Source organism: Hemicordylus capensis, chromosome 3 (assembly GCF_027244095.1).
Source record: "Hemicordylus capensis ecotype Gifberg chromosome 3, rHemCap1.1.pri, whole genome shotgun sequence".
NCBI classification, from domain to species: Eukaryota; Metazoa; Chordata; class Lepidosauria; order Squamata; family Cordylidae; genus Hemicordylus; species Hemicordylus capensis.
Window position 1 is genome coordinate 6883446 of NC_069659.1, and position 23789 is coordinate 6907234.

General features: G+C 45.4%; 1 protein-coding gene across 3 annotated transcripts in view; it reads left to right on the top strand.

The window, feature by feature from the left end:
• Positions 1-23789, top strand: part of FCHSD2 (FCH and double SH3 domains 2) — a 237891-nt gene that overhangs the window by 206610 nt on the left and 7492 nt on the right. For all 3 annotated transcript variants that reach the window (XM_053308747.1, XM_053308748.1, XM_053308749.1), the window contains 6 exons: positions 1481-1642; positions 17404-17538; positions 19922-20005; positions 20130-20307; positions 20829-21049; positions 23600-23729. In XM_053308747.1, the coding sequence (XP_053164722.1) occupies positions 1481-1642; positions 17404-17538; positions 19922-20005; positions 20130-20307; positions 20829-21049; positions 23600-23729 (910 nt within the window). The remainder of the gene's footprint in view (positions 1-1480; positions 1643-17403; positions 17539-19921; positions 20006-20129; positions 20308-20828; positions 21050-23599; positions 23730-23789) is intronic.

The following is a 23789-nucleotide window of genomic DNA, read 5'->3' on the forward strand; positions in this document are numbered from 1 at the left end:
ATCGTGGCTCCTGTGAAGCTCATGAAACGCTCTTGAAAACGTAGCAGTCATGGGAATGAGGGTGCAGGTTCATGTGTGGATTGGTAACTGGCTGAAGGACCATTTTCACAATGGAGAGGAGTAGAAAGTGCGGGTCCTCCAGCGATCTGTAGTGGGACCACTCTTCTTAAGTTATTCATAAATGATCTAGAAATTGGGATAAGCAGTGGAGTGGCCAGATTTGCATATTACACTAAACTATTTAGGGTAGTGAAATCCGAAACCATGTGAGATACTTTAAAAAAAAAAAAATCTCTCCAGACTGGGTGAATGGACAAATGTGGTTCAGTGTAAATAAACTTAAAACTATGCACACTGGGATAAAAAAAATCCCAGCTTCACATATACACTAATGGGCTCTGAGCATGGTAACTAATTAGGATGTGGGTCTTGGGGTCATGGTGGATAGCTCAGTGAAAACAATGATCCAGTGTGTGGCAGCTGTGAACAAGTCAAAATTCCATGCTAGGGGTCATTAGGAAGGGGATCAAAAACAAAACCACTAATATTATATTGCCCTTACACACTTCTGTGGTTCGGCCACACTTGGAGTACTGTGTTCAGTTCTGGTCACCACCTCTCAAAAAGGATATTATACAACTGGGAAAACGGCAGAAGCCTAACCTAGATTACCAGGGGGCTAGTGCACCTTCATTACAAAGAAAGACTGCAAGATTTTAGGACTTTTTCGTTGGTGGGGGGAGCAGAGATGTGATAGAGGTTTATAAAACTAAGTATAGTGTAGAGAGTGGATAGAGAGAGGTTTTTCTCCCTCTGATCCCATGAAACTGATTGGCGGGAGATTTAGGACAGACAAGAGGAAGGACTTCTTCAGAGTACAGAATTAGTCTGTGGAATTTATTGCCACAGGATGCGATGGTGGCCACCAGCTGGGATGGCTTTCAAAGGTGGTTGCTTATTTATTTATCCCATTTCTGTACTGTCCAAAACATACACATGGTGGTTTACTTAACAAAACCACTAAAACAGTTACAACATTTAAAACCTTGAAAACTACTAAACAATTTACAAGTTAAAAACAGCTTAGACAAATTCATGGAGGACAAGTCCATGAATGGTGGGATGCAGAATGTTGGTCTAGATAGGCCTTCAGTCTGAACCAGCAGGACTCTTACTATTTCTTAGGGGTTGCCAAATGCATAGAGCAGCAGCAAAGCAGTTTTAAAGATTTTGATTTATTTAAAGTACCCTTTAAAATGGAACAGCAGTTGCTAATCAATGATTATCCTGTCAAAAATATAATAATGAAACTCCAGATTTATGAAATCTGGGTGAGCTCTGGCAGATATGGCACCTCCTCATTCAAGCAGTGAAGTCTATACTTGGTTCCAAATCCTCCTGATCAGTACCTCTGCTGCCCCCAGACCTTTGATCAGAGGGTTAGAAGAATCCCAATAACACTCTGTTTTTGTCACCATAGATAATAAAGCTGAAAGCGGAAGCACGACTTGACTTACTGAAGCAGATTGGCGTTTCAGTGGATACGTGGCTGAAAAGTGCAATGAATCAAGTGATGGAGGAGCTGGAGAATGAGCGATGGGCAGGCCTCCCGACAGTGACCAACAATGGCTCTTCGCATTTGGTACAGTTTTGGTTTTGTAGCCTCCACCTTCTTGCCTTGCTTTGAACCTAGGCTTGCAGAGATGCTGCACCCCAGTGGCCAGTTCAGACATAATCAGATCTCACAGATCTTTAAAATGGAGCAAGGGAAGAATCCTTTCATGGATCAACTAATTTTAAAATGATGAAGCTAAACTCTTCTTCAGTCATGAATAAAAAATCATGATTTTATAGCATGAGCCTTTGCAGTCAATAGCTCACTTCAGGGGTCCATGAAGTGGAAAGTAGTGATGGGTGCATACTTCAGTGGAGGAGAAGCTGTGTTGCGAGGTTAATGGAGGGACGAGTGAACACCCACTGATAGTGTAAATACTATACATGAGTCTGTCAGTGAAGGGTCGGGGTCAACAGGCCCTTCAAAAACAAGGTTGCTACATGCCTGGGCTGCTGATAATGCATTGAAATAGGGTGGTGTTTAAAACAAAGTATCAGAGATTTAAGAAAGGAACCCTTTTAATTGGATTACAAGCTATTTGGTCTTGCTGGAGGGATCAGATTTCACATATCTTGCTCAAGGAACAAGATACTAAGATAGCTGGAGAATATTTCAGCCAGGAAGCAAGAAGACGGGGTTGCAAAGTGTAGCTTAATTACCCCTCTGCACACCTTTAGCCACTTTGTCATGCTTTCAGGGTGATCAAGTACAGGGGGAAATTGGAATCTCTCCAAGCCACATTTGTACTTTTAAGTGGGGTGGTAGCCTTCTTACTGTTAGCAAGTTGTAGGTGCTGAACCGTGCTGAATCCATTCACCATGTGCCTTGCAATTTACATTGTCGCCTAATCTGTGAGCTGTAAAATGCTTGACTGTCCTTAAGAGTAGGTGTGCTAAGCAATCAGTCCAAAAGTCGTACCAGAGTTCACATTCCATCTCAGAGGATAAACATATGTATTTAGTCCCGGTGTTTCAGTTGCACAGGTGTTTTGACAGAATAATACAAGTTTTTCTAAAAGACAGGAGACCATTTTTCTTCTCTCCACAGCTCACGCTTTGCTAATTTCTATGTGTCTTTGAAAACATTGCAGTGAACAAGATAAAAGTTATTTTTTTTCTAGAAATGGCAAGGATCTTCATGGATGGGTTGCCAAATTCCTGATAGAGAAGGCTGGTGGAAAGGGAGTAACAGCAATTGCTAAGAGAGGGTGAGGAGGAAGCCTGCTCAGGCCAGCAGGAGCTGGGGCCAGCAGCTGAGTTTCTTTAGTATTTAAAACCTAAATATTACTTTCTACTTGACAAGTAAAGAACTAATTCTTTACTTGTCAAGTAGAAAGTAATGTTTAGGTTTTAAACAACTAAATATTTTGCATGCCATGAGGAGGGGGGAAAAGGGGTGTCTGCATGCACATGTACACAAACACACAGGCATAGGGTCTTGCAAGCCCCAGGAGCCAGTCGTGGCTCCCGTCAACCCTTTAGGTGCTGCCTCATGATTGTTTGGCCTTTGTAAAGCTTTGGCCAAAGCTGAATACTCCACACTGTGCGGGAGCAACTGTTCCTGCTGCACAGTGCTGGACTTTGCCCGGTGCTAGTGGAGATCCTTTAAGGGAAACAGAGCCCTCCCAAGCCCCGACACTATCTTGGAAGGTGCACATGGAGAACTGCAACTGCGAAAAGTATAGTACTGTGCGGGAGTCAGCACAGTGGGAAATGGCTCTGGAAATGGAAGGGTACTCCCCCCCACACACAAAGTGACCCCAGCTTGAAAAACACTAGTGATCGCTGGGTTAAGGGGTACCTGCCTTGACTGTGGCGTATGTGAGAAGGTGTGGTGTACCTGAGTACCAGTTGCAGGGGAGTCACAGCAGGAGAGAAGGCATGCCCCTTTCAACTCCTGCCTGTAGGCTTCTAGCGGCATCTGGTGGGCCACTGTGTGAAACAGGATGCTGGACTAGATGGGCCTCCTTGGGCCTGATCCAGCAGGGCTGCTCTTATATTCTTATGATCACATTTCCGGTTGTACATGAATCAGCAGCATAATGCCACTGCAAAAAAGGCAAATACAGTTGTCAGCGGCATGAATAGAACTGTAGTTTCCAAGTTGCAAGAAGTAATACTAAGAAGCAAGAGACGCAAGTTTTGGGCAGTATAAAAATATGTTAAATAAATAAATAATAGTTCCACATTATTCTGCACCGCACGGTTGGAGCTTATCTGGAGTGCTGTATCTAGTTCTGTGTACTGCACTTTACGAAGAATGTAGATAAACGGGAACAGGTTCTGAGAAAGGCAACAAAGATGACCGGGGTCTGGAAAAAACCTTTCCTATGAGAAAAGGTTGAAGGAGTTGGATATAGCATTTACCACTGCGCCACCAGCTCCTGGTGGCGCAGTGGTAAAACTGCCGCCCTGTAACCAGAAGGTTACAAGTTCGATCCTGACCAGGGGCTCAAGGTTGACTCAGCCTTCCATCCTTCCGAGGTCGGTAAATGAGTACCCAGAATGTTGGGGGCAATATGCTAAATCATTGTAAACCGCTTAGAGAGCTTCCAGCTATAGATGTAATACATATAAATGTAAGTGCTATTGCTATATATTTAGCCTGGAACATAACTGAGGGTGACATTAAACTACTCTTCAAATATGTGAATGGAAAAGGCAAATCCTGTTCTCTGCTGCCCTAAAGGGAAGGATTGGATCTAATGGGCTTGTTAGAGAAGGCTAGATTTTGGTTGAATATTAGGAGAAACCTCTTAACTTGTAAGAGCAGTTCAACAATGGAAACAATGATCTGGTGGTGGCGGCAGGACTTTCCCTCACTAAAAATCTTCAAGGAGAGATTTGTTGGAGATGCTGTAGCTCTAGATTTCCTGCATTGAGCAGGAAGTTGGACTAGATGGCCATAAAACCCCTTCCAACTCTATGCTTCTGTGCAATAGCGATCTTTTCCTGCTGGTTGAAGAACTAGCCAGACTGCTGCTGATCTCCAGCAACTGGCAACAGTAAAATTCCTAACTGTTTAGTCAGCATGTAAGATTTTTGTGTATCTGTTTAGCACATGGGAAAGTGCTTAACTGGAGCCTTAAGACTTGTACCACTGTGAGAAAAAGAAGAGAAAGGAACACTGTTGGGAAACTTGGAGGGTGACATGCATGTTTTTCTAATAGCTTTGAGTGCATTTTTCTAAGTGCAGTTAGTTAAGAGCACAACTCCTGATAATATATCACAACTGGAGGTCCCATGGCTCAGTCATAGAGCTCATGCTTTGTAGGCAGAAGGGTCTCGGGTAGCAACTGGGAAAGATACCTCTATGCCTGTAACCCTGGAGAGCTGTTGCTAGTCAGATTAGACAGTACTGGACTAGATAAACCCATGGTCTGATTCATTATCCCTCTGGCCTTACAAAGTATGAGTGAAATCTAATCCTTCCCACCTCTTCCCTTATCCATTTATTTTGCCAGAATGTTGTCACACTATGTAGCCTTCATATCATACATGGGTGGTTTCCTTTTCCTACCTGCTGTAGGAGCTACTTGATATCTCTCCTCTCTGTCAATAGTTTTCATGCAGACTACCAGCTCTCTGCCCCAGCAATTGGATCTTCCCTAATGTTTCCTTCCAGCTCCAATCTAAGTTCTAGTATTTATTTACTGTAGAAATAGAAGTGCATGAGCACTGGGTATAAGTAGGCCCTAGAAGCTAAAGTAGAGGAAGTCGCAGGCCTGGGAGAAAGGAAATAGAATTGCACTGTTAAAAGACCACACACCCGCATTTACTGCTTCAGCACTCCTTATACCAGGAGTATCAAATTTAAATGGTTTGGAGGCCCATATTTCCCACCTGGCATATGCCAAGAAGCTATAGCAATAATAGTTTCAATCAAAAATGCTCAGCTTTGCCTTAATTCACCACCATCACCATGCCGACACATTGAGATGCTCTCCTGTGTTTAAAATGTTCCTAAGACCTGCCTTCTAGGGTCCGTGCTGGATGTTGAAAGGAAAATATGAGATTCCAAAACCCTGTATTATTTTAATGGTATTTCACTTGAAGAGGAGAACTGGCAGGTGGGAGAGGAACTTAATCCTTCCTTCCAGCCACTGATTCTTCCCTGCAAATAGGCTGCCCTACCTTCTAATGGCGCAGCGGGGAAATGACTTGACTAGCAAGCTAGAGGTTGCCGGTTCAAATGGGAAACACCTATATCGGGCAGCAGCAATACAGGAAGATGCCGAAAGGCATCATCTCATACTGTGCAGGAGATGGCAATGGTAAACCCCTCCTGTATTCTGCCAAAGACAACCCAGGGCTCTGTGGTCACCAGGAGTTGACACCGACTTGATGGCACACATTATCTTTTACCTCCCCAGTAGCTCTTAACATCCCCCTCCCTTCTCAGTTGATCTCAAAAATATGAAGTGAGGCTACTAGGAAAAACAACAAAAGGGTGTATTTTGCAAGAAAAATTGGATGCAGGAGAGGCTTAACACTCCTCCTGCCCATCCACCAATCTTGTCATGTCCGTGCCTCTTATCATCTCTGCAAGGTGAAGTTGGGACCAGGCATTTGATGAGAAAACTTCTAGTTCTACCCTGAGAGTTCAGTTACTAGTGTGGAAGGGGTGCTTCAGACCATGCTAAGGACCTCTTGCGGCCTCATAAGGTATCTGGGCCATGTGCTTGACAGCTTTGCCCTAGGGTCTTTGCACTAACAAAGTTGTAATCAAAAATGCAAATGGGGGTTGGGGTTTTACAAGGTTTCATTGCTGGCAGTGGGGATGGTATTATCCAGGCATATGGCACCTTCCTCAGTAACATAAGCAGGACATAGGGCTTCCTGTAGTCTGCATTTCAACTGGAAGACGGTGAGCTGGTCTTGTGGTAGCGAGACCTTTGCTAAGCAAAGTCTGCCCTAGTTTGCATTCGAATAGGAGACTACAGTGTGAGCACTGTCAGACCTTCCCCTTAGGGAAATCTTGTGTGCTTTCATGCAGAAGGTCCCAGCTTGGAGATGTCTCAGGCAGCATCTCCAGATAGGGCTGGGAGAGACTCCTGCCAGCAGCCTTGGAGAACCTGCTGCTGGTGGTCTGTCTAGACAGTACTGAGCTAGAGGGTCCAGTGGTCTCACTCGGCATATGGCAGCTTCCTCTGTTCCTAGGAAGAGGGAAGAGGACTGAGGAGCAAACGTGCACAACTGCAGTTGTGTGTATTTGGGCTTTGTTTCTGTTGAGGAGGAGGACTTGAGGGGTGCTTAAGCCTTAGTCGCACTTTGTGCTTGTGCTGGGTTTCTCTTCACCACACTGCAGTAAAAAGAGACTTTCATTCCTCTGAACTGTCTGCCCACTCTTCCTTCATTTGGCTCCTCTCTGCATCGGTTTCCTGTTGCGAACCCTGGACTCTCCCCAGCACTGTTCCTCTGCCCAATACAACATGCCAGCAGTTGGAAAGGCATCTATAGCTGCTGCCAGTCCCTGACAAATTGGCAGATGCTGGAGTGGGGGGGACACTTAAGTTCAGTTTTCCCCCTTGTGCCTAGCCCGTGGTTGTAAAGATTGGCTTGCCCTTGAATGGCAGGCAAGGGTTGGCCAGAAGCTGGCTTTTTTCCCCTGGAGCAATTAAATGTCTAGCTTTGTGAAACAGAAACACCCAACGGTGTCATTCTTGTTCTTTGTTGTACATTCCCTGGGCTCCCTGTGGCACACGTGATTTGTTTGTTTTATATGCTGAAACCTCTTCTACCTTTTCTCTTTGATAAAGCATCTCTTTGCAATGTTGTTGTCTTGGTATATCTGCATTTGTTAGATCATTTGTTCCAAGCAGCTCTTGACAGCTTGGCATCTAACAAATTGTAAATAAGAGAACAGCATTCATCACACAGCCTGCCTTCAAAATACACACGAAGGAATCGGTTTTGGCCCTGCTTGTGATTTAATAGAGGATGGATAGCTGCAGAAACCAAACTGGCCTTATACTTCAGTAGTTCTGAAGGAAAACAGAAGTTTAAGGCAGGAATGGGCTGGCTCTTTGCATGTGCTCTCAGGTGACCTCCAGAAGGCTGCCAGAAATCCAGTTGGGGGTCACATTGAGCGGGTGAGTTTAGGTTCAGGATTTTCCATACATTTGCATACACCCACACATTCCCTCTCTCAGTCCAATTCTAAGTTTTCTGTGTCCACAGTACCAGATGTGTCAAACTCAATCGGGTGGTGGGGCGGATTTGATGCCCATGCACCTCCGGAGGGCCGCACATCGCCTTGCGCTACCTTCTGTCGCCTCGCACCACCTATCTTTCTCCTCCTCCTTCCCTCCCTCCCTTTCTCTCATTCTCTTCCTTTCTTCATCCCTCACCCTGCCATTTCTGTTAGCTGAATACACTACATTTACACCAGAATATGCTTGAGGGAAATTTAAATTTTGGGATGTTTTTTTCTTTGAAGAAATTCTCAATATCATATTTCCTGGTGAACTACATATACCAAATTTTGCATACACAATCTTGCCAATGAAATTAGCTGAATACACTTACTTTTTACACCAGAATATGCTCAGGGAAATTTTTGTTTTTAAAAAATTGTATTTTAAACTGAAACTAGCTGAACCCGCACAGAGCATCTGTGCGCTCTTTGGGGCTGGTGGTTCCCCACTCCTCCCACCTTCTGCCCCAGTCTCTCCTGCCCTCCCTCCTGCCTTCTGCCCCAGTCTTCTCAGCTTTTTGTCCCCAGCTGCTGGCAGCGCTTTCCTTCTTGGCTGGGCACAGCTCCGCCACCCGCCTAGCCGAGCTACTCTCGACGGCACGGTTCTACCACTGCCCGCCGCCTCCTCTTCCTGTCTCCCCGGGCCAGACCGGGCCACCACCTCCATTACCGTGGTTGGAACTCTCACGCGACCTTTCGAGAGTTCCGCCGCGAAGAGCTTGACATGCATCCCCACAGTCGGCTAAGAGAATTAATAATCTAGAGTCTTAACATAACCATAATATGTTAACGGTTAACATTTTTCACACTCAGTAGTCGGATCAATAATCCCAAAGCAGCAAAATGCCCCAAGAAAAGCAGAGCTTTTCTTTCCTCCTCCCTTACCCTCCACTCATCCTTTTTCCTCCTCCTCCCTCCTCTTTCTTTGTCTCTTCCTGTCCCCCCACACTGTCTTCTGGGGTTTGGGGGAGTCATCTGCTTCTCCCCCCACGTTTTATCTCCAGTCTCCCTCTTCTGGGCTAGCACTTGACCCGCTGAAAAGCCCAAGGGAGGAGGAGCGGGGAGGAGGAAGCAACTCACAGCTTTCATTGCTGCACGCAAGATGGTGGGGAGCAAGAAAGAGATAGCGGCCCCAGTGGAGGTGGCAGGGGGAAGGAAGAAGCTCAGAGAGAAATAAAGCTATGTGCCACCTCTTCTTCAGCAGCAGGGGAAAGAAATGTGGCAGTGGCAAGGCTGGTCAGTTGACCTTCACAGGCCTAATCCAGCCCACGGCCCAGCACTTTGACATCTATCTTGTATTTCTTCTTTAGATTGTCAGGCCTTTGGGGGCAGGGAGCCACTATTTATGTATTTGTATGTATGTAAGCCACTTTGGGAACTTTTGTTGAAAAGTAGTATATAAGTATTCATCTTGGTATTTGTATTCCATGGGAAGCTGCCTTCTACTGAGTTAGTCTGCTGGGCCATCTAACTCGGTATTTAGACGCTCTCCAGATTTCAGGCAGGAGTCTTTCCCAGCTCTACCTGGAGATGCTGCCAGGGATTGAAACTGGGACCTTCTGCATGCAAAGCAGATGCCCTGCCACTGAGCTCAATAGCCCCATTCCCAAGCTACAGCTCTATCCCCTTTTTAATATGAATGGGAAAGGGTACTTTTAAAGTTTGAATGCTCCCTGTTTACACCCTCAGGATTTAAAGAATGTAATTTCTTTGTTCTGGAGAGAACCTCTGTCTATAAATAGGTAATGTATGCCGTCAAGTCGGTGTCAACTCCTGGCGACCACAGAGCCCTGTGGTTGTCTGTGATAGAATACAGGAGGGGTTTACTATTGCCATCTCTTGTGCAGTATGAGATGATGAAACTCCAAGATACTTTGGAGCTCTGCATAAGCTGCTTTGACATTCCATTGCTCACACAAGTAGCTCACCTGTATGAGCAGGTATTCAAACAAGTCAGAACCAATCCATGATGTATAGATGTGGCTCCTAAGTCGGCATCCCCTTCTTTTTACTTAGCTTGTCTCTGTGTGGTCCCCTTTTTTTATTTACCTTGCTGCTGTTTCTGTTGAAATGTCGGCTCCACTCAATCACAAGAATATGCCTTATCCTAGCATGAATCAAGAGCTTGCATGTTGGCTCTCCAGCCTCTGATTCACCCCTAGTACATGTAAATAAAACAGACTGGTGAGATATTGGGGGTGGGAGTGGTGTGCACTGTCCCAGGAGAAGTGATTGTATAAACAGACCTGCATCCAGAATCCTAGCCCCGGTGCTTTGCAGAATCGTGTAAGCCCTCCTGTGCACGAGGAGCCTCCCAGTCCCATTTCCCTCCCTGCTTCCTGTGCAGAAGTGTCTCAGCTCTTCAAGCATTTCAAATTTGTTAGTGTCATGGGGCAAATGGGTTGTCAGTTACCTTGGTGGGGGAATGAAGAGGTAATTACCATGTGCTTGTTTTAAGAGCATATGGATTGGAAATCTTTAAACAGCCTGAAGTTAGGTAATGCTTTGATCTTCAGGGTGTAGAACTTGCACGCGCAGATGTATTTCCCACATTCCATTCAGTGCAAAATTGCAGCATATGGCAGTAATTCCTAAGCACTGCAAAAGAACACCTAACTTTGCCATGAGAAATAAATTACTATAAATAATTAAAGGCTCCTGTAAGCCAAGAGTGCATCCATTGGCAGAGAAGGCTGCCTACTATGTCTCTGCACAACTCATTGTTCCGGCCTTGCCTCCTTCCCATCAGCCTCTGGTGGAGGTAGGCAGTTTCTGCTGTCTGGTGTAATAAGATCCTAAAGCTGTGAGCCAGCAGAATCTGGGGAGGCTGAATGTTAGAACATGAACAGCCCCGCTGGATCAGGCCCAAGGAGGCCCATCTAGTCCAGCATCCTGTTTCGCACAGTGGCCCACCAGGTGCCACTGGAAGCCACAAGCAGGAGTGGAGGGCATGCCCTCTCCCTCCTGCTGTTAGTCCCCTGCAACTGGTACTCAGAGGCATCCTGCCTTTGAGGCTGGAGGTGGCCCACAGCCCTCCGACTAGTAGCCCTTGATAAACCTCTCCTCCATGAAGTTATCCAAACCCCTCTTAAAGCCATCCAGGTTGTTGGCTGTCACCACATCCTCTGGCAGAGAATTCCACAAGTGGATTATGTGTTGTGTGAAAAAGTACTTCCGTTTGTTGGTCCTAAATTTCCTGGCAATCACTTTCATGGGATGACCCCTGGTTCTGATGGGAGGGGGAGAAGAATTTCTCTCTATCCACTTTCTCCACACCATGCATGATTTTATAGACCTCTATCATGTCTCCCCACAGTCATCTTTTTTCTAAACTAAAAAGCCCCAGATGTTGTAGCCTTGCCTCATAAGAAAGGTGTTCTAGGCCCCGATCATCTTGGTTGCCCTCTTCTGCACCTTTTCCAGTTCTACAATGTCCTTTTTTAGATGCGGTCACCAGAATTGTACGCAGTACTCCAGGTGTAGCCGTACCATAGATTTGTATGATGGCATTATAATATTAACAGTTTTATTTTCAGTCCCCCTCCTAATGATCCCTAGCATGGAATTGGCCTTTTTCACAGCTGCTGCACATTGAGTTGACACTTTCAACAAGCTGTCCGCCATAACCCCAAGGTCTCTCTCCTGGTCAGTCACTGACAGCTCATATCCCATCAGCGTATACTTGACGTTGGGATTTTTCGTCCCAATGTGCATCACTTGACACTTGCCAACACTGAACTGCATTTGCCATTTTGTCGCCCACTCACCCAGTATGGAGAGATGCTTTAGGAGCTCCTCACAGTCCGTTTTGGATTTCACTACCTGGAAGGGTTTGTTATCATCTGCAAATTTCGCCACCTCACAGCTTACCTCTACTTCTAGATCATTTATGAATTAATTAAGAAGCACCGGTCCCAGAACAGATCCCTGGGGGACCCCACTTCTTATTTCCCTTTGTTGTGAAAGCTCTCTGTTTATATCTCCCCTATGTTTCCTGTCCTTCAACCAGTTAGCGATCCACACATGTACTTGTCCCCTTATCCCGCGACTTCTAAGTTTTCTCAGGAGTCTTTGATGTTGCATCTCTTCATTCACTGCTGTGGGGGCTCTTTCCAAATCAGGAGGCATGCTCAAAACAGCGGCTCATGCAGAAACAGAGGGTTAGTTCCTCTGAGGGCAGGTGGCACTGTTTCCTCCAGGTGTGCGCTCACAAGTTGTTTTATGTCCATTCAAATCCTGCTCAGGTTGAATCAGGAAGGCTCCATTCTCAATGGATGTGCGCGTAAGACCCACCAGGGGTTCCCTTAACCAATGAGGTCTGGAAAGAGACTTCTTGTGCCCTATCTCCATTCTAGTCCCAGGAGCTCCATATGAAATGCCATCCTCTGCATTTGCCCACCCTGATACCAATCTCTGGTACCAATCTCCGGGTTTGTTTAGAAACCTCCTTCATCTACTGTATTTTTTGGACCATAAGACACACCTGACCATAAGAGACACCCAGTTTTTAGAGCAGGAAAACAAGAAAAAAAATATTCTGAACCAAATAGTACTGGTATACTAAAATATTTATTACCGTAAAATATAGCAAAATACGGTAATATTTAAAAGGGTAAACTCAACAGTGGTGTTAAGAACCATCATCACTTCCATTAACAAATGAGGAAAGACTTAGAGGCTCAAGCACTTTTCTAGTTTTCTGGAAACCCCAAAAACTCATTATTGCTAGTGTCAAAATTTATGAAGCTCAGTTGCTCACAATCACTTATATCACTTTCTTCGCTATCTTCATATATGATATTATCTTCAGTTCCATCTAAGACATTGCTAATGCCACTTTTTTTTTTTGAATGATCGTGCAACAATTTCCTCCTTCACTGACTGCCATGATGTTTTAACCCATTCACAAACTTGAGTGATAGTGGGCCTCTTCATTCGTCCAGTAGGACTCAGAAAATGATTCCCAGCAGCCATCCATTTGTTCCACTCTTCTCTCATAAAGACTTTAAATGGTTTGTTGATTGAAATGTCGAGAGGTTGCAACTGGCTGGTAAGACCCCCAGGAATTACAACTAGATGAGTCTTCACCTCTTTAAATCTCTTTTTTGTTGTTTCGCTAATATGTGCTCTGAACTGATCAAGCACTAATAAAGCAGATTTTTTCAGAAGCCCTCCAGGACGTTTGGACCACACTTTTTCAATCCATACCGGTACATTAAGTCCTTCCCCCTCCCCCCTCCTCGCCGTCATCGCCATCGAGGTCATCCAACTCCTGCTGTTGGCGGACGCTATCCCGCCTCCTTTCGTGTCATTTGATGCAGGGTGTGTGGCGTGTCTGAGAGTGGTGGGTGGGCATTGCCTCAGCGCCTGTCCGTACGGCATCGCTGATTGAGCAACTCTGGCTATGAGGGGCGGGGAGGTCTGACATCACCTCCAGCACCTGATTGGTTTGGTATGTCTGAGAGTGGTGGGCGGGCGTTCCCTCGGCGCCTGTCCGTATGGCGTTGCTGATTAAGCGGCTGTGGCTATGAGGGGCGGGGAGGGCTGACATCACCTCCAGCACCTGAACTGTAAATTGTAAGTACCGTAAGCGACAGTAAGCGAACGCAGCAGCGGGCGACAGCGCATGGGACACCACGGGCAAACAAATATCCTTTTACAACAGCCTTGCTGGACAGCATTTGGACTATAAGACGCACCCTCATTTCGGGGGGGAGTGCGTCCTATGGTCCGAAAAATACGGTAATTACAGTCATCCTTTGCCAACCGCGGGTTTCCCAATCACGGTTTTGAGTATCCGTGACTGGGGAATTGTGGCAGGTCGCACCAACAGCGACTTGAGTATATGCAGTTCTCGTGGAATTTCGTTGACACGATTTTCTGAGGGTGAGAGGCGGAGGAAAGGTGGAGTGAAGAGAGAGATTTGGAGAGGCAGAGGTGAAATGTGCAGTGTTGGGGCCTGTACAGTAATGGCTGTTGTGCTTTCACTGCTGCTGAGGGGAGCCTGCATTTCACTGTTTGGCTGCATGGGGGGTGTGGCTGTAATGGCTGCTGTGTCTTCACTGCTGTGTTTGCACAGCTTTTTAGGGAGAGGGAGAGAAGCGGAGGTGAGAGAGAGAGAGAGAGCAGTGGTGGGGGAGAGGGGAAGAGAGATCTCAGAAAATTCAGGCAAGGGAAAGGAAGATGCTGGGGACAAGCGGCCAAGGATTGTCAAGTCCCTGTAGGAAAAAATCAAAGTCTCTGCCTGAAGGAGGGCAAAGCAACAGTGCCATTGGAAGATAGTCCGGGGTCAATGAATCAGACTTTTGCAGCATCAAGAAGAATGGGGATGCCATCAGAGGCAGTGTTACCAGTGGGACCCAGTCCTCTCTCAGGGTCTCGTATATGCCACGAGACCCCAACATTGAGAAGATGGAGAAGGCCCTGAACATCTGGATGGAGGACCAGACGCAGAAAAAGATCCCTCTCAGCATCTGCATCAGGGCGTGGAGGATCTACAAGCACCTGGTGGAGCATTCTGGAGAGGGAGACTCTGAGAAGTTTCAAGCCAGCAACGGCTGGTTTGAGAACTTCAAGAAGCGCTTCAGCCTTAACAGTGTAAAGCTTGTTGGGGAGATTGCCTCTGCAGAGCAGGAAGCTGCAGCTCCTTTTTCTGCCAAGCTGAAAAGGCTGATCGAGGAGAAGAGCTATGTGCCCAACCAGGTCTTCAATGCGGACGAGACTGATTCTGTTGATATTTAAAGAGTTTGGGGCTTGGGGGGGGTGTAGCATTGTCCCCTTGATTTCCAGCTGATTTCGTGGTTGTGGTTCTCCTAACCCCGTTTTCCATTGGTTTCAGTGCCTTGCCAGCCATGGAGTTTTGGTACTGCCTTGCCTGCTTTGAATTGCGGCCCATAAAAATAAAACATAAATAACATGCATAATATAGTGGAACTGACCATTTGGTTTCTAACTTGCTACTAACATCCTTTTAGCTGGCCAGTTGATCAAATTCTACAAGCACAAGCCTTTTTGAAGGATTCCACATTCTGATTGAGCAACTTCATGGCTGAATAATACATATAAAATGTTTAATTCAGGCTACTGGCCAAAATTCAGTGCATTGTGAACTAAATCACAAAACATCTGTAGAAAGTTGTATCTTTTATGTTCAGGTTTTTTGCTGCAATGTTGAATTCATTGCAACAGTGTACTGGAGGGGAGGGGTGGGGTATAAATATTTTTAAATAAATAAAATTCTTCTTTAGGGAACTTTAACATAAACAATAGTGAATTGAGTTGCTTTAATACATTAAATGGAAAAATATTTTGTTTTGAATGCTTCATTTTTTAGCCTACCTTCCTTAAAGAAAGTAAGCTTATGAGATTACCCAGGTGTGTGTCTGTCTGTCTGTCCCTGTCAACTTAATGCCTGGACCAATTTGAACCAAATTTGGCGCAGTTGTAGGGACACCTCAAAAGCGTAGTATGTGATGTCATCCACCCTGGTTCAAGCTGGTAAATGTGTGAACAATTGATGAGCAAGTGGGCTAACTTGTGGACCACCTAACCAATTTGAGCCACATTTGGAACAGTTGTAGGGGCACATAGGGACACATCAACGGTGTAGTTTGTGGTGACGTAATCCACTCAGATTCAAGACGGTTGATGCATGAAAGTTTGAGGCGGAAGCTGGTAATTATAAATTAAAATTATAGTGAAAGGCAGATTAGTTCTTACCAGATTATAGTGAAAGGCAGATTAGTTCTTACCAGAACTTATTATTTTTAATGTATGTTTTAATTCTGTAATTGCCTAGAGATTTCGATATTAGGCGATATATAAATTCAATAAATATTAGAAGTGTGTAATTCTGGTTCAAGAGTGTGATTCTTCAGATCAAAGTCCTTGCCTTAAGCCACAAAGTCTTTATTTGTCCCAAGAAGTCCTTTTCCAGTTCTAAGTACGTTACTTGTAAAGAGGATAAAGGGAAACTCCTCCCCGTCTCACAGTTGTCAAGTGTCCATTGTCTGGCTCCTAAATTCTTGGGCTGGCTTCTAGAGCCAAAGAAAACTTGTCAAGGTCTGCTTTTAAGGTCTCTGAAGAGAAGCTACTGAATATTTTAAACAGTCATGTTTGTAACACTTCTATCAAAAATTGTTTGGCAACTGTTCTGATCTTAATAACTGCCAGGGTAAAAATATTTTCCCCTTAGCAGAAATTTTTTTAAAAGCAAGACAAATTACATTGCAGGAATAGCCAGGTGGCTAACGTTCTTGGTAATCGAGTTCTCATGACAACTTAAGAGAAACCATATTTTCTGCTCAGCTGACCAGTGTTGAGTCCTCAGCCACATGGGCCCCAGCTGTTCCTCCTCTGGGGTGCTGTAGACTAGAGCGGACATACTGGTGGATAGTTGGGCAGGCACTGCACTTCCCCAGGCAACCTTCCTTCATTCCGAAGTGTAGCACATCATCTCAAGTGATGGAGGGAAAAGAGAAGCTTCCTTCCTTTGACTCCAGAGATTTGGGGGGGAGAATAGTAGTGATCCATCGCCCAATCCTGCAAGGGGGGGGTATTGCACAACTTCCCCTTTAGTTACTTAGAAGGAAAGGGAAAGGGGAGCTCATGGCTCCCTGGCAAGGTGTTACACTATACCACCAAAAATGAATACCAAAAACGCTGGTAGCCCATTTGGGGGCAAGAATGCTACACACCAAGTCCAGCGAGTGAGAATTTTCCTGCAAAATTCCACCTCCTGTGCCTTGCTGTTTTTCTCCCATCTCGTCCACTGAGCTGGGGAGCAGACAACAGTACAGTGCTGGAGAGGCAGTCAGGCTTACAGGCAGGTGAATGGACCTTCTAGCTCCTGTCCAGGCATACCACAACCACCTCCTGTGTGCACCTCTTATGCAGCACCCACCATGCCACAGGTTGGCCATCCCTGGAATAAAGAGCCAGTGTGGTGTAGTGGTTAGAGTGCTGGACCAGGACTGGGGAGACCAGAGTTCAAATCCCCATTCAGCCATGAAACTAGCTGGGTGACTCTGGGCCAGTCACGCATCTCTCAGCCTAACCTACTTCACATGGTTGTTGTGAGGAGACACTTAAGTATGTAGTACACCGCTCTGGGCTCCTTGGAGGAAGAGCAGGATATAAATGTAAAAATAAAGAATAAAAGCAACGACCTCTGGTATGTAGTGAAAGACGGCAGCACATAACAGAGTTAATGCACCTGCATAAACATGGTAGCACGCACAAGACAAAGCTTAAAAAGCAATCAACAGGTTGGCAATTAACTGGTGCATGGAGAGGACGGAGCAGAGAAGAAGGCAATTAACACACCTTTTGGCTGAGTGGTTTTTCACAAATGACTGCACAGCTGAAATAATATGCAAAATGGGGCAAATGTACGTGGGGATCAGTGATACCTAAAGCACAGGCAACCACTCCCTGACAAATTAATGTTGTTTCAACATAAATTGATGTCTTGCCACCTTTGTTCTTGGATGATTACTCAGCAACTTTCTCAGTTGTGGGAGCGGAAATAGTTTCCATGTGGGTCACAGGTATAATCCAGGCTGTTGATTCTCTTCCACTCTCTCTCCTATTAGCTAAATGTTGATGTGGAAAGGGAAGAAGGGGAAGAGCTGGAAGATGGCATGGATGCTTTTGACGACAGCAGTTCAAGTCCATCTGGTACTCTCCGAAACTATCCATTGACCTGCAAAGTTGTTTATTCGTATAAGGTATGTAAAATGTCAGGATTCTGCAGGTGAGCAAATGATCATACAAGCTTTGACACCGATTAAGTCTGTGCAGATATTCAGAAGAAAGCTTCCGTATTTGGCCCTGAGGTGGAGCCAGCTTGCTCCTTTCTTTCAGGTTCGGGCTGGCTGCCCTGTAGGATTTAAGGACTGGGCTTGAGCTTCAGTGGATTGCAAGATGATGGATGCTACCTAGGCATTTGTAATGTGAAGCTGGGAATTGTGTGAATTCTGGAAATTGCTACACTCATGCAGAGCCTGCAGTTCCGGTGTTGCGGAGTGAAGTTTCTGTCCCTGTATGGAAGGATATGTCCACAACGGAACAGAACTGCTGTTGTGGCTGTCATGCCCCTGCTAACTTGGCAAAGAGGCACCTTTTTACATGGTGATTCTCTTTATTTAGCAGGGGGAGAGTAACTGGCCCTCTCCACCACCAGCACAGTATATCCAGTGACTGTTGCTGGTGTCTATCTTATGTTTCTTTTTAGATTGTGAGCCCTTTGGGGACAGGGAGCCATCTGATTTATTTATTATTTCTCTGTGTATTGAGCCATTTTTGGAAGGGCAGTATAGAAATCGAATAAATAATAATAATGTGACCAGGATAAACAGCAGGAGAGGATGCTCCACATTATTGTTTTTGGAGAGGATGGGGATTATGCTGGCACATGACCACGTCTCCCATTGGTGTGTCTGTTCACATGCCTTCCCCTTGGTGTGTTAATGCAGGTCAGTCTCCTCCACATCCATTGCTTTCTAATAGATTGTCCTGGTACATGACAGCCCACTTCTTAATACTTAATGATACATTATCTCTGTGTTAGCAACAAATTCTAGAGGTAGAAATTAATATTTGGGTTTTTTTTAAATCTATGCTAGAAATTTAACATTGCTGTGAGTTCTATTCATGCTTTGCACAGACAATAATGGGTTTTTCTGGGAGTGGGCCTAACCGGTCGGGATAAGGGACAGGGTGTTCGGGGGACCCTGTGCTCTCCATAGTGTGTGTATTTAAAACAAAAACAGGAGATAGAAAACAACTGTGTTAATATTACTTGTTTTACTAGAAACCTTCACTATTCAGGACATAGGAATCAAAAGTGGAAAGAAGCATTTCTTTCACCCCCAAGAGAGCCAGTGTGTGGCAAATCAAATTCCCACTCCACCATAAAATTTGCCCCTAACTTTCACCCAGGAGCCTACCCTCTCCCACTGCTCTTGTGAAGATAATAGAGGGAGAGAGACCAGATACACCAACTGAAGGTCCTTGGAAGATTACATAAAATAATAATGAATATGTTGTCTAGAACTTGAATATGTCAGATCCCCTTTGAAGATGCTTGCTCTGGTACAGTGGTAGGAGTGTCATGTAAACTAACATGTTTATAGGAATTGGTTCACATGGCATCAGTATGGATTCATTCACAGGGGGTTATGTTCCACGATACCACTGCAAATGCCCAAACTGCCATAATTGAATCCTTGTGCCTATAGGAATAATGGGTTAGGTTCCTTGGTACATTAAAAATACAACCCTCCTCCACCAATAAAATAAAATAAAATAAAATTCCCAGAAATAAGAGGAGAGTACAGAGCTGTACCTGTACTCCAGCTTCTTCAGTAATGCCCCCCCAAAAAACAAAAACCTCAAAATGCCACAAAAATACATCCCAATGCAGCTCCACGCTGCCTCCAGAATGCTCTCCAGATTGGAAATGCCACCAGAAGTGTGAAATGCATGCACAGGAACTGTGAATGTCCAAAATTCACTCCCGTAATGTTTGGAACCGGGTATCTATAGCTTAGCTGTGAATAGTTGAAAGCACAAATGTGAAACCCACGTTATTCAAGGGCTCCCGGCATTAACATTCATGGGCAAATTTGTACAGCTCTTCTTAAAAGGACTAACTGCTAAGACTAGCAGTTATTGTTGAGAGTGGGAGTGACCTTGTTTCCTGTAGAGAAGAGTCATAGAGGGGCGGGGTTGTGTCTGAATGTGTGTTCTGATTCTGTGCAAACTACTTCCAGAGCTTTTTGTTGAAGTGCAGTAGATGGACATTGAAAATTTCATCTGTGCGTGGAATGAGGGCATTGAAATTGAGTGGCTGACGGGTGGAGTGAGGATGCCTGGGTACTGTCGTCGCTTCCAGAACTTCCCCTGCAGCCCCTCCCAGCCTCCCCTGTGTGACTCCCCCTCCTCCTCACAGATCCTCCTGCGGGCATTATTTCCACCTCTCCCAACCACCATACTACCTGAGGCAGTTGCCCCACAATCAGCTCTCTCCATATGGCGGGGGGAGGATATCTCCAATAGCCCAGACCTAATATTTACCACACATCTTGCACAACTGTCCTTTTTTCACAGGCCTCACAGCCTGATGAATTAACCATTGAGGAACATGAGGTTTTGGAAGTTATTGAAGACGGAGATATGGAAGATTGGGTAAAGGTATCATTTTGTTTTTCCTGTCATTGTGGCATGTTGTGGGCGGTGGCTTTTTAAAATATATATATATGCCTATTTGTATATTTGCACCTTCTGTTAAGCATTTTCCTCTCCTCCATTTTTGCAGGCACGAAATAAGACAGGCCATGTGGGTTACGTGCCAGAGAAATACCTGCAGTTCCCAACTTCCAACAGCCTCTTGAGCATGTTGCAATCACTCGCAGCACTGGACAGTCGGTCACATACTTCAAGTAATTCAACTGAAGCTGAGCTAGTCTCTGGAAGCCTCAACGGAGACTCCGGTGGTAAGTGCCAGTTGGACTGGGTCTTCTGAGGACATGATGAGCTCTGTTCCTTCATGCTGTGAATGTTTGGTTTTTAAATGCATTTATTGGTCACATTCTCTACTTTTAAAAAAAGACTCAAAGGAACTTACAAAATGGATAGCATCTGCATTCAGAGTTACCCCATATGATAGGCTAATGTGTATTGCGTCACAGGTGGGAGGAGGGAATGGGGAGGCGAGGAGAACAGCAGATGTCCTTGAGGCCACCCAGTGAAGTTGTGCTGAAGGTGTGGTTTGAACTAGAGACTTGGGCACATGGAGGTGTCCCAGTGCCTGCTAGGAAGCAATTGCAGGCAGCCATAGCCACTTGTAATCTTGTTCTTTTCATGTGGTCCACAGCACAGATATCGCTATGGTGGGAAATGTTACAGCAGTCACCCAGGGTTCCACCAAACGTGTTTTAGGAAGCACTTCCATCCCAGATAGGTTTTGAACATCCCATCAAATCTTGCCTCACGGTATTTGCCATTTATTTTCCAGTATGTTTTGTAAAAGCACTTTATGACTACGAGGGACAGACGGACGATGAACTGTCCTTCCCTGAGGGAGCAATAATCCGGATCTTGAACAAAGAAAACCAAGATGACGATGGCTTCTGGGAAGGGGAATTTAATGGGCACATTGGAGTTTTCCCATCCGTGCTAGTAGAAGAGCTAACAACATCAGAAAATGGAGAGACTCCGTGTGTGGCAGATGTTCAGGTATGGGAGAAATGCTTGCCGGTATTCTGAATGGGTACAAATGCAATCAGTTAAAGGTTTGAACCACCACAGCACAGCCAGCTCTTGCCAAGTATTCCTCATCTGACAGGACATTCTCTGGATGTAAGGGAATGCCCCAAATTCGGTAACAAAGGCAGGCATGTTACTTAAGGTTAATCTTGTCCTCTGCTAATTCAGGAGCCAAGCAATATATTATGTGCCATAATAAGACCGACTCTTATTTGCTACATGTGGCAAAAACTTCTATTTATAGCACACAACTGACTCATTTAGCAGAGGTATAAGATATAAAGGAAGCTCTGCTCACAATTATGCATCATTGTTGTCATCAGTTTGTACGTGTGGAGAGGGTGGGCCTTGCAGAAAAGCCCTCAGGATTTGTATGTAATAGGAATATAGGAAGCTGCCTCCTACAGAGTCAGACCATTGGTCCGTCTAGCTCAGTATTGTCTTCACAGAAGACAATAAATAACTCCTAGGCTTTCGTGCTAGAAAACACGTGGGCCCTCAACCCGTGTGAGTCTGTGAACACGCTCAAATCCTGGGAGGGCACACGTTGTCTTACCCTCTTTATGCCTCTCCTAGAGCTAGCCTTAAAGAGAAGGAGACGGATGTGCCATCTGTCTCTGCTGTCTTGCATCCTCCATGGCCATAACCTTTTCCCATCCCACCACATGAGTCGTACTAATTCTGTTGGCCTTTGATGTGGCCTTTTATCTGCATGGATTTGCTGCTCAAAAACATCCCGCAGTACTGCTGGACATAGTGTTCCAGGACCCCTGGGGTTTTCTCAGACTCTTCTAATCCGAATTTTTCTCCTACTGTCAGTAGCTGCTTGAACGGCAAGCGAGATAAGACTTGGTGAGATTTGCAAAGTAAAGCTCCAGCCCTTAACTTTATTTTGGTTGCGCCAAATTGAATATTAATCACACTGTGCTGTTTTGGCAAAGGTTAGCAACAGATGTGTCTACAAAGAATGAAAGGAGTGGTGAGGGCAGAAAGGAAATAGAAGCAGAAAGAGGAAATTCCCAGTCTCCTTCCTGTAATTAATCTCCGTGCGGTACATTGAGAGATCAGACGGAGCTTGACAAGGGGAGAACGGCCGGTTCTTACAGCCCCCAGCGCTGTGCTTTCGCTTCTGAAAACTAGGCTTCCATTTTGGGGTCTTGCGTCAGCTTCTTATTGTTGCGCTTGCTTGCTTGCTTGCTTGCTTTCTGTTAGCAAACAACTGATTACAACATTTTAATTATGTGTTGTTTATTACACTTGTCGCCCTCCCTTTCTCCAAGGAGCGGAAAGTGGTGTCCGTAGAGTGATCTCCGTGAGGCAGGCTAGCAACTTGGTCCAGGCCACTCAGTAAGCTTCGTGACTGAGCGAAGGGATTGAATGTGGATCTCTGCTACCGCTCACATTGGCCACGGGACTGCTGCTCAGTAGCCCCGAGAATCAGTGTGATCGAGCAGGGACCCAAGTTCCAACTCCCCACTCCTCCGCAGAGCTCTCTGGGCCACTTTCTCCCTACAGGTATGTGGCAGGGAGCCAGGCTTGGCCACAGCTCCCTGCCACATGCACCAAGCCACAGCAAGGGCTTGCTTGGCATGGATTGGTTGGTTGATTCAGCGAGTGCTCTGAGAGTCCTCTTGTACAGCCTCAGCTCTCTGACTGAGCACAGGCGGTGGGCATTACCCTGTGTGGCTTGTGAGCCATTATTTTTAACCTGTTGTTTGCCCACTGAATCTTTGCAACCGGCTGGTCTAGAAAATTCATATAAACAGCATTTTTTAATAGCAGCAGCTAATCACATACAGTGGTCCCTCGACTTACGAAGTTAATCCGTTCTGAATGCACGTTCGGAGGTCGAAAATTTCGTAAGTCGAAAAGCGCACCCACGGAGGTTTAAAAAAATTCGTAAGTCGAGTAAGCCGCATCTAAAAATTCATAAGTCGAGGAAACCGCATCTAAACCGCCAACGGTTTCCGTTCGTAGCTCGAAAAAGTTCGTAAGTCGAAAACATCGGATGTCGAGTAGTTCGTAAGTCGAGGGTCCACTGTAGTTGTAGATAGGTTATTTTATTTATACTTCCAGCCCTGTCAATTTAATGACAAACTAAAACTAACTGTTACAACAAATATGTATATATTGCTTTTCAACAAAGTTATCAAAGCGGTTTACATGGGGGGGGGGGGAATAACTAAAGATGGTTCCGTGTTCCCAAAGCGTTCACAATCTAAAAAGAAAGGAAGGTAAACACCAGCAACAGCCACTGGAGGGATGCTGTGCCGGGGCTGGATAGGGCCAGTTGCTCTCCCCCTGCTAAATATAAGAGAATCACCACTTTAAAAGGTGCCTCTTTGCTCATTTAGCAGGGTCATGCCTCTTATTAGTTGTCAGTTAGCAGCACACATCATTTTTCAGTTACCCCTGAGAAGAACCTTCCTTACAGGCATGGCTTCCTATTGACGAAAACTGTCTGGATTATTCTAAAGCAGAACCGCTTTTCCTACATCTTTCTTATTCCTTGCTTTGCAGGTATCTTCATCTCCGAAGCCCCAGAATTCTTTGGCACCACTGCCACTGTACGACCAGCCGCCAGCCAGTCCTTTCCATAGTCCCGATAAAAGAAGCTCCCAGTACTTCCCCAGGTCTCCCTCAGCAAATGGTAAGAGAGGGGAAAGGGCCATCACTAAGAACAGAAGAGGTGCCACCGTGCACCAGGAAA